Raw genomic sequence first — 11687 nt, 5'->3', positions numbered from 1 at the left:
TTGAACTAATATTTATTTCGAATTTAAACCCATTCCCGATATCATTGACGCGCGAACAAGAGCATGTGGCTGCGCGCGAGGCAGCCGAAAGGGCGGTGTAGAAGTCGAAAAAGCGCTGACTGTTAGTCGCGAAAACCATACCTTTGCCGGTCCTATACTAATATTGAATTATATCAATTTAAAGCGTAGCTTCTAAAGAATAAGTAGGTTTTCTCAATTTTAAGAAATATTGAATAGGCTACAAATTATTAACGGTCAAAGTTGGTGAAAAATGTCGAATTTTCAACCTTTGAAAATTCATAACTTTTGAAATATGCATTTTACGAAAAAGTTACAAGGAACATTTTCGTCTTAAAATGGGCCATATTATCTAAAAAAAAAAATTGTCCAGATCGAAAAAGTCATTTTTTCATAATTTGTTTAAACAATTGCGATTTAAACAAAACGTACCACTTTTTCGAAAAAACCCCGGGTACATTCGGATTCAGCGGCTCAAAATACATAAGAATCATACCTTTTTATCCTTGGACATATTATTGCATACGGCAGCATTGCCCGCTCCCGGACTAATCTTGGAGCGTTTTATACTTCAAACCTACTCGTGGTTGTTTACCAGTCCAATGATAAAAAACAGAGTGCCCCGCTTATATGGTGCCAATATTGGTAAAATATGGCAACACTATCGATAAGAATTCCAGGAATCATGCTGACGTCATCAGAATGGAATTTTGTTTATCGAGAATTGTTTAACATTAAATGAAATATGACACCTCTGTTGGCAAATATCAAAGGAGAACCTTTAATTTAGTTCACATAGATAAGAATTCCACGAATCGACGATAACGTCATCAGAATGGAATTTTAATGATTACCTCAGAAATTGTTTAACATTATATGTAATATGACGCCCCTGTTGGCAAATATCAAAGGAGAACGTTTAATTAATTTAGTTCACATAGATAAGGATTCCAGGAATCGATGATGACGTCATCAGAATGGAATTTTGTTTACAGAGAATTGTTTAACATCATATAAAATATGACGCCCATGTCGGAAAATATCAAAGGAGAACGTTTAATTGATTAAATTCACATTGGTAAGGATTCCAGGGATCGACGATGACGTCATCAGAATGGAATTTTGTTTACCGAGAATGGTTATAATAGCACGAGGGTGGTTGCAGATTTTGGAAATTTTCAATGACGCACCATTGTGATAAACATTTAATACATAAATTATATTATTTTGGGGTGAAAAAACTTCAATTCCGGGAGTAACAGGTATTAAATAGTCTAATATTGCGATATCGTATATCATATCATCTCCTATTCCATATTTTTGGGGCTGAAAGTATCCATTTCTATGATTTTTAAGTATTGATTTCAATATCGACAGTGTGGATAGCTCAAAACTGTGATTCATTAGTCAGCACAAGGAGTGAAACCAATTTTACAGACTTCTGCGCTCTAGCTGCAAGTTTGCTATTCATACGGAAAATATGTATCCGGAACTGCCCCTACCTATCTACTGTTATTATTATCAATGAATATCCGATAAACCTTAAGTGATACAGGTCAGAATTAATGTCAGTTTCTGATATAGATACCATATTACAATGTCGTATATACGGTACTCAAAACACAAAAAGACATCTATTTTTACCTATCTCTTATAGTTTACGAGATAATCGTTACTAAAAATAACAATAATGGAAGGTTCCACACAGGTCCCAGTGAAACGTTCCTAAGCGGCGGACATTTTACACGCTCAGGGAATGTTCCAGGCACGTTCCCGGAACGTCCCGTGCTATTAGGGGAAACTATATCAAATTTATTTAAACTACACTCACATCCAGAAAGTAACCGGAAGTACGTATATTTCATGTTCGAAGAAAAAATATAGCATGTGTGCTTATGGCACTCGGCAAGTTTAGATGCATTTTTCTTGAAAAACGATATTTCGAAGTTCCAATTTCGAAAATTCCCTCGTGACAATAACACGAAACTTTTTAACCTGATTTTTATTTGATTTAAGCTCGAAATGAAGTCTACTTTCATATGAACAATTTTCTGCAATGAGAACAGATGATAAAAGAATGCACAATACGTCTGTAGGGTAACTATGACAGCGCCACCAATTTGACACTATTGGGAAAAAATTTGAATTTAAATTCAATTTTAACAAGAAATCTTATAGTAAATAACTAATTATAGACCACAGCATAATATTTTGGATTAAAATTAACTGATATTTACTGTTCTTTTGCATTAACCTTGCTCTAATAACTTTGAGATACCAAATAATTCACTGTCAGATGGCGCTGCTATTAAGTTAAAAGAGGTACCCTACAGGCGTATCCAAAATTAGATTTCCAAAACGACCTTCTTTTAGGCTCATTAGAGAAAAATACATAACAAAGGAAAAAAGAGTGCGAAAAAGAAAAATTTCAACCAAAACCAACCTCTCAATTTTTGCTTAATTGAACCGCTGGCGACCAAAAGGGGACACGGCCGGATTCAGCCTGAGAAGTATTGTCCTGAGTGTCAATTTTAAAAATCTTTCTAATTTCAGTTTTAAAGACTGATACTTGTAGAGAATTTCAAGGCGCATCTTTTTTTCCTTTTGCAAAAATTTATAGGTTTTCTAGTTTTTGAGATAATTGGTAAAAAGTGGATTTTTTGAAAATGAAAAATTCCAATCTTTTTTCATTTCAACTCACGCTAATTAAGTTACTGTTGTGCATTTGTTTCGGTAAGATTGACTTGACCTTCACGTCGTTCGCTGCAGCGCGTACGCAGCCGGCCAGGCACGTTTTTGGGCAGCATCAAGATTACCGTTTGGATTTTAAAACATTCATAATTTTTGAACTATTAATCCAATTGATCTAAAACTTTCCAGAAAATTTCTTTGAACCTTAATGAACAACTTTCTCACTGAAAGCTTTCCGTAGCTTAAAATTCGTTTGGTAAACGAGGCGCTTGAAGGTTAAAATTCATGATTTTTGCATTGCCTCAAAAAAAAATTAATAACTTTTTTGTTTATTACAATATTCTCGTTTTTCTTTCTTAGATAGTTTCAGAAGACTTAAACACGTACTTTGTATTGGGGAAATCGGAAAATGATGAAAATTGGCTAAATTAGCGTGAGTTGAAATGAAAAAAGATTGGAATTTTTCATTTTCAAAAAATCCACTTTTTCCCAATTATCTCAAAAACTAGAAAACCTATAAATTTTTGCAAAAGGAAAAAAAGATGCGCCTTGAAATTCTCTACAAGTATCAGTCTTTAAAATTGAAATTAGAAAGATTTTTAAAATTGACACTCAGGACAATGCTTCTCAGGCTGAATCCGGCCGTGTCCCCTTTTGGTCGCCAGCGGTTCAATTTTTCTCCGTCTTTTTTATACTACTAGGGAAGCAACATGTTTTAAAATCAATTTAGATATCATCAGGAACTGTTTATAGGAAAACTACAGCTATGAAAATTTTAAAATGATGCTAATATAAAAAAATTAACATAATGCATGAAAATACAAATGTATATGCATTAATTAAAAGGTACACGGGGAAAAAGATCGTGTAAAACTCCGTATTGCATCAAGACGGAGCTCCGAGTTGTGTGGCGACCGTTTAGAATTAACACGGCATCGTCTAGTTCCTACCAAGAGCTAGTGATTTTCTTATATTCCCCTAAAACTTTTCAAGCGATTCAATGCGATTTCCATTCAAATAAATCGCCGTGTTGTATTCACAGGATATTATCCTCCATATAATTTAGTGTAATTTTTCTATCATTGGTGAGAAAATGATTCTTCCATAAAGAATACTTGTTACTAATAAGAAAAAGAAATTAATTGATCCAATTAGTATCCCTATCCCATAATTTGTTGTATCAAGAGATCCTTTCTTAAATTAATAGTTGTGTTACCCTCTCTCTTTATAAATTATATTACCATAAATTCTCTTTCTCTGATTACTCTCATGATAAAAGATTTTAACATAGTCCGAATTGAAGTCGTGACCAACGTAACTTTATACTTTAACGGGACAACATGATATCTAGGACTTCTATGTTAATTATTTTGATGTCCATCTCTCCTTAGTCTAAATGCCTACGTGCCTATTCTAAATATCACTGCATCAAAGTCCATGTATAATTAAATGTGTAAATAATACATTGTTTGTCTAACTTTTCATATCTATATTTTCACAATTTAGCCATCATATTGCCAACTTGTTTTTCTGTGACGGTCTGGGATAAGTAAATTTTAATTTTGGGTATATGCTGTTAAATGCATTTAATATAATATCAACCTTATTTCTATGTACACAAAGTGCTAAATCATCAACATATCTTCCATGAAACTCAAGATTAAAGTACATTTTCTCAAAAACTTAAATTTCTAAATCTTCCATAACTGTTTCAGCTAAAATATGATACAAAAATGATCCAAGGGATTAGAAAATTTTTGTTCATAAAAGTTATTATTAATTTTTAAAAACAATCAATGAAAAAAATATTTTATAGTATCAAGGAATTATGTTTTTAGAAATTTCGGTATAAATTTTAATTAAATCCCATCGTTTTTTTTTTATTGTAATTTGGACTCTTTCATAAGGAATGTTTGAAAATCGGGCCATTATTACGTCAAAGAAGACCAAAATATGATGAGAAGTTATTTGAACACTGTCAATTAACTCTTAAAAGACAATACTAATTTTAATGGGTGTTTTTGAAATTCCTATGGGTTCTTTAATAATTTAACTGAGTAAGTCTTCCAATTGTCTAGTTGGAGAACCTATTGTGGAAATAATTAGTGGTAAAGGGTAGTCAGTTTTACGGGCTTTTACAAAACTATAGGATAAGGAGAGATTATTTTTACTCGTATTAATATCAAATTTTTTAATATTATCAACCAATAATTATCCAATTCTCATTCTCTCAAATTTTAAAAGAACTATCTTAAAGTATTCTAGTGGGATTATTTGGAATCAATTGAAAACTATTTTCATCATTTAAAATATGAAATATTTTTTAATATAAACGATTAAACGTCTTTAAGAATCGCTACTCTAATACTCCCTTTATCAACTTTCGTTATCAATAAGTTTCTATGATTTTTAGGAAAATTTTTGTTTAAATGGAAATCTTATTTAATGCTTTTTCTAAACAAATTTGTGAATTATAATTATTATTTAAAAAATCATTTAATATTTTCGTGAAATTCGATTCAATACATTTAATAATTTTAAGGAATGAAATATAATTTTTTCCTCAAATTTGTTGATAAATCCATCGCCTAACTTTAAAATGTTAATAAAACGATGTGGAACAATCACATTAGAAATCAAAAACTTCAAAATCAAAACACTTTCTTAGTACCCCTTTGGATAAACATAATATTCTTTGTTACTAATTATTAATTAACCTCCAGATTAGAAGAATTTTAAAATTTAATTCTGTGAATTTTTTAAGAAGGATGTACAAAAAAATGTAACGCCATGAACAGTGTACAATTTCATAATCACACGCCAAGTTCACCATTATTTTCAAACGCACATATAAAAAATTCATAACCGATTTCAAAGTTTAATGGCCGAATTTTTTTAAGTAACCTCTACCCTTCTAGAAATAATCGATTGGAAACGATTTACATTAATTAATAGTGATCAAAATATGAATTGGTTTAAATTTTTGCTGATTGTGTTAATTGTTCCCAATCGTATTCAATCGTATTGAATTGAGTAAATGATCTTGCATGCAATGCGCCCTCTGCATCTGCAGTTTTCGTTTGTAACACACAGGCGTACACGCTTTTATTGGATAAAAATTAATTTTATAATAATTTAACACGAATTTCAAAAACATAAATTGGAATGTTTGATCAGGCAGTATACCAAATGAAAAACTGATAGTATCTGGGTTATAACATGGAAAAGTCATGCCGTTTCACGGATGTGCCAGTGATATAGTGTGATCATCACGTAGGCAGTAGTAGTTTGATTTAGCGGGTATATTGTTGTAAATCGTTTATTTACTTCTTTTTATATTCATATTGTTGGAATTTATTTGTTTGCAAGGGTAAAAAACCGCTTGTAAATAATTATAGCAATATCAAAATGATGTAGTGACGATCTTAACCTCCCTCCCAGAAATAATCGATTGGACACGATTAATAACTATTAAGAGTGCTCAAAAGTTGAATCGGTTTAAATTGTTGCTAATTGTGTCAATTGTTCCCAATCGTATTGAACTGAGTAAATGCACTTGCCTGCAATACGCCCTCTGCAGTTTTCGTTTGTAACACACATGATGCGCACGTGTTTATTGGTATGTTATTAAATTTCTAGTAACTTAACAAAAGTTTTAAGTACAAAAAATATAATGTTTAGGCGGTATACCGAATGAGAAGCTAAAAGTATATTGATTAACAACATGTAAAACGCATACCGTTTAACGATGTGACGATGATGCAGTATGATTATCAAGTAGGCAGTTTGATTTAGCCGGTATATTATTGTAAAACGTTTATTTACTTATTTTTAAATTCATATTCTTCAAATTTTTTTGCCTGGCCTCAATAAACCTCTTGTGAATAATTAAGGAAAAGTCAAAATTCTGTAATGAAAATTTAACCCCTAACTCAGAATAATGGATACCCAATTGAAAACGATTGGAAACATTATAGAAGGTAGGATGGCGTCAATATTTTGAAACTCAGGCTAAATTAATTATAGATAACTCATTACATTTTTAGTGGAAAAACTTATCCAATCTTTTTAAGTTTCTTGCAATATAACAATTTTGAATTTATAAATAGGTTTAATTTAAAATTCTTGAAAATTCAAGTTTCAAATATTTACAATATTAAAATTTGAATATTTCAAATAATTTAGTTTGCAAATATTTTTATTTTAAAGGTTTGAAATTATTAATTGTATAGCACTAGATTCATTTAGGTTTCATTAGGTTCAAATTTGAATTGAATACGTGCGGAATTCATCACAACAAATGGTTTTCCTCCTATAAGCACAGCAATTTCTTATCTTTTCTCCTTCCTGAAACATTTTGATTAATGGTCACATATTTCTGTAATTATGGTCAAATTTTGTATTTAACAGTCTGAAAAAAAGTTTATTTTTGGTCTTTATATCCAGTTGACATTCTCATAATTTCATCAAATCTTATGTAACCGTATTAACGTTTTTCGACATTTTATCATATCAATTAATAAGAGTTTAATTTTTAATTCGCGAATTGTTTTAAACCTTGAGTTTGAAATTCTAAAATTAAGAAATTATTAAGTTTAAATGTAAGCATTTAAGAAACTGTAATTTTAAAATCCTATTTTTGAAGTCTGCATTTTTACTCATTCAAATCAAATCGAAACAAGATTAAAAATTTATATTTTTCATACTTAAATTTCACATGGCATAATTTTAAATTAAATAAAGTTAAAGGCTTCTGAATCCATATCGTACAATTTCAAATGCTTTATTAATAAAAGAGCTTCTAGAAGGCTTGTCATTGTTACATATATTAATGAACGTTTGAACTCAAAATCGCTGTTTGAAATGATTTAATTAAATATTTAGAACGCTCAGTGATCAGAAAACTTCCACATCGGTTGGTTTAATTTGCAATTTAGTCTTAAATACTTTAAATAACAAAATGATCAGCTTCAAAAACTTAAACTTTGAATTGTATTGACTCGTGTAAAATTTTGTTAACCAGGAAATTATTCCAGATTTTGTCTTCGATTTTAGTGGCTACCTTGCGAATAATCGAAAAAGTTCGTTTTACGTCAATCATTAGTGGTAAAGGGGAAGTCATAATCTAAGGATTACCGAATATAATATCACCGATATTGATGTAAATTCACTGCTCAATTTAGAAAGAATTTTGTCCATCATTTAGAGTACCTATATTTCAATAAACTAAAAATGTAAAAAGTTGAATTAATAAAAGCTTTTTTTATTATAATATTAATTTATGTGTTAATAATTGCGAATAATTAAAAATTGAGACCTCTTTCTGACAAAAATATTTTATCTCTAATATTAATTTTTAATTGTTTAATTTTATTCAATTAATAACAGCTTGACATTTTTAAATAATAACATAATGCTCTAATCGCTTTTCTGAAGTTTCATGTTTCTAAATTATTCGCTTACTTTTTTTTTAATCTTAACCGATTTTAAAACTTATAACAATTTATAAACATTTTCACTAAAATAAACAATCCAAGAGCGCATAATAAAAAATAACAATCTTGCTTCATTATTAGAAAATTAACTTTTTAATTTTTATCCTGTATCTGATTTTATATTTTTAACAAAGAATACTATTAGCATATTTTTTCGTAGCACCACTTTCATCTGGTAAGAATTATTTACAAAACGTTTATTTACTTTGTTTCATAATATATTCTGTTTCAAATTTATATTATTCCAAAAAAGTTAATTACTGTCTTTAAATAATTCCCGTCAGACAAAAGTGCTGCGATCACGTGGCAAATTCCAAGTGCCCGATTGGAAACAATTAGAAATGCAAAATGCTCAATCGTTGCCAATCGTTTTGGCAGAATTGAGAAACACGTTTCGGAACGATTGAGATATTAGTTATATTGTTTCTTATGGATCTCAATTGATTATTTCTAGAAGGGTACACGGTTTTCATGACTTATTTTGAAAAATGTTGCATTTATATCAAAATATTCTACTAAGAAATTTTATATTTAATAAAAACTACAACTGTTTTGTATTCAACATTTTCCTCCAGACAATCAATCGTTTTGGCTGAAAACCAATCTGTATTTTATAAAATTGCTCACTTTTTTCGTAATGAATTTTTAAAGTATCATATTTTAAAGAATAACGGTAATTTGCCCAACAGCTTTCGCAAGTAAATAATAACTACCGTCAAAAAAATGTTATACAGTAAGCTTATATTTTTTATGAAATACACTTCTCTGTAGAATATTTTTTAATAGAAGCAATGTTTTTCAAAATAAATCATTAAAATCTTTGACGATTTTATTGCACAAGGTTGAATGTCTGAATTTGCATGTAACGTTCACATATGATGTGCTTTTTTAGTCTATTCAATATTTATGTAAGAGAAAAAACCCCTCACTAAAATTATTTCTATAAAATTCTTATTGAGTATACTATAAATTATAACTTCATACAAGTGACACCTACTATCAACAAAAAATCGCTAGCTAAATCGCTGACAGTCGAGCAAAATTTTGGCTGGCATAAAAAAAATTCAGAATGACCCTTATAAATATCAGTTTAACATTAAGGAATTTTAATGAAATTTTCGATAATTCAAACTGATTATTACTTTTTCTTTTCTTTGCAAGAATAGATCCGCAGGCCACCCAATCTATTATTAGGTGTTTCATTTTTTATTTGAGTACGATATTGTGTACTTACTTTCGTTAAATAACTAAAGTTCTCAATTGTAGATATTCGGATTCTTAGGTATATTTATAGTCGTTTTGAGATCCATGCTTTTTTGAATTTGGCACGCTGTTTCCTAAAGGAAAGTAACGCAATTTTTTATGTTTGTAATGTGTAACCTGCAATTGTTTGTAATGTTTGCTGTCTATTAATGTTTATAATATTTGCATCACTTCAATATTTTCCTGTGAGAGTTGATTATCCCCACAATGCCCCGGTTAAGTAATAATGTTATGAAGAATCTCTTGTAAAATTGTAAAAATAAAACGATATAGGTTATGTTTTCAAGTTAAAATATAATTGTTCTAAAGATTTTTCTACAAATGATTTTGCACTTCGTTGGTTTCAGAATTTAGAACAGAGTAGCTGAAAATCTTACCTATATTCCCTCAATCGTCGACCTTAAAGAGTAGTTACGAAATTTCTGTAATTTTGTTGACAGAGTTTGCGTTGTTTACATTGTTGCGGTATCACGTTTATCTTCCTTCCTTCAAGTTCCTTCGAATCCTTTATCTATATTCGCCTTATGTACCCAATCCTGACAAGTTTCCTCAAATAGAATCACAATCATTTTGTATTTCTCCGAAATTCCATCAAGGACCCTAACAGCAAACCGGAGTCCGAAGCGAGAATTCAACAATATAATCAAAATGTCAAAACTGCAATCACGTATAGACGCATGCTGTAAGAGTCAAGGCACGACAAACTTGTCAAAAAGACGAGAATGCTCTGACTCGAATGCCACCAAATACCACGAAAAAAGATTGATCTTGCGCAGAGCTGGTGCAGGAATCGAGGAGGACGAAAAGAAAAGCCATTTTCAAATGTGACGTATACGTGTATACCTGCCTCACTTATGGACTCGACCCAACCCTCATGAACCATGCGCCATTCTGGATTCTGCTAGATCTGAATCTGAATCTTTACTTGCCTTTACTTTAGTCGACACAACGGCCATGGCGGGTCCCGGTATGTCCTCGTCGCAAAAAATTACGACGAGGCTTTTGCGTCAGAAGGCCCAAGATTTCATGTTGTCAAGAAAACATGCCAACAACCTGGTGGATATCATCGGCCAGTGGGATGTGAGTAAAGCACCCTTTATCGCATTCAAAACTGATATGTACGAATAATTTTGAGGTTAGGTTCTAATTTGCCTTTCTCTCGATTGCCCTTAGGAGTCCAGTACTTCCTGCATTCTCATCCTGGAGTCGATCTTTGTCCAGGTTCTCAAGCGAGGTGATATGTACCAGGAAAAAACGATATCATTGGCCATTTCTGGTGAGTAGGTAATTTGTAATTTGCAGTAATACGTCTATCGAGGACCCATACGGACCCGACTGCACTGTATAAGAATTGTAAGATCTGCGTCTCTTGGAAAAGGCCCCATATTTGAGAAATTATCATTAGTAGAATGAGTCATTGACTCTGTAAATTTGGTTAATTTTGAGACGAAATTATAGACACTCAATGACTTCGGTTTCAATCGTTTCAGTAAATTGTTACGAGGTTGTGACTAAAACTAGTTTTTGGTGTAGAAACGCAAGAATAATGTGCTACTTAAATCTAAGAAAAATAATGTGGTCATTTTCCACTTTCAAAAAATGTATCTGCCGTTAAAATGTTGAAATTCCATCGTTCAATACTTACTACAATTTTGAGCTCTCAAATTTTTAAAATAATAATTTTGAAATGATTCTAATGGTGCAAATTGAATTTAAAATGACTTTATGCTGAGTTGTGATTTCTGTTCAATAATTAGAACCAAGTCCCGAGGCAAGATACGTGAGTTGGTTGCGTAACTGTTACGAGGAAATTTGGGAAAAGCTGCTAACTTCAATTGAAAGATGTCGACCTGCAGTTCAACTTCAAGCTCTGTCGACGGGCATCAAATTAACTGCAGAAGAAGGGAAGTTCCCGTTGGAGCCCATTGGAGATCTAAATTATTACTTTCCATTGCATCGATTAAAACCTTTGCTGATGGCGCTTTTGTCTCCAGAAAAAGACAATGCTAATTTAATTGCCAGATTTGAAGAAATCTCTAACTACCCTGACGCCCTTTATTATACGTACAAATGCCTTCCGTCACTTACTCCAAAGAGACAGCCTCGAGAAATTTATATTAAGAATTTATTAGAACTCATACACAAGTTGCCTTTACAAAAAGATATGGAAGGTAACTGAATTTAGGATTAGAATTTTTATACAATCTGTTAAATAAAATG

General features: G+C 31.1%; 2 protein-coding genes across 4 annotated transcripts in view; one reads left to right on the top strand and one right to left on the bottom strand.

Moving 5' to 3' along the window:
• The window catches only part of LOC117180854 (dual specificity protein phosphatase MPK-4-like), a 22114-nt gene extending 11478 nt beyond the window's left edge, over positions 1 to 10636 (bottom strand). The window contains exons 1-2 of one of the 2 annotated variants that reach the window (XM_033373393.1): positions 9845 to 10636; positions 9439 to 9541 (exon numbers count right to left, since the gene is read on the bottom strand). The gene's annotated coding sequence lies outside the window, so the exon portion shown is untranslated. The remainder of the gene's footprint in view (positions 1 to 9438; positions 9542 to 9844) is intronic. The other variant, XM_033373392.1, reaches the window with a different exon arrangement.
• Positions 10243 to 11687, top strand: part of LOC117180852 (nucleolar complex protein 4 homolog B) — an 11686-nt gene continuing 10241 nt past the window's right edge. For both annotated transcript variants that reach the window (XR_004468061.1, XM_033373391.1), the window contains exons 1-3: positions 10243 to 10547; positions 10641 to 10743; positions 11225 to 11638. Coding sequence is in view for 1 of the 2 variants with exons in the window: in XM_033373391.1 (XP_033229282.1) it covers positions 10422 to 10547; positions 10641 to 10743; positions 11225 to 11638 (643 nt within the window). In the remaining variant the exon portion in view is untranslated. The remainder of the gene's footprint in view (positions 10548 to 10640; positions 10744 to 11224; positions 11639 to 11687) is intronic.

Source organism: Belonocnema kinseyi, chromosome 9 (genome assembly GCF_010883055.1).
Source record: "Belonocnema kinseyi isolate 2016_QV_RU_SX_M_011 chromosome 9, B_treatae_v1, whole genome shotgun sequence".
Taxonomy (NCBI): Eukaryota; Metazoa; Arthropoda; class Insecta; order Hymenoptera; family Cynipidae; genus Belonocnema; species Belonocnema kinseyi.
The sequence above is the reverse complement of the archived record's forward strand: the minus strand, read 5'-3'. Positions and strand labels throughout refer to the sequence as shown.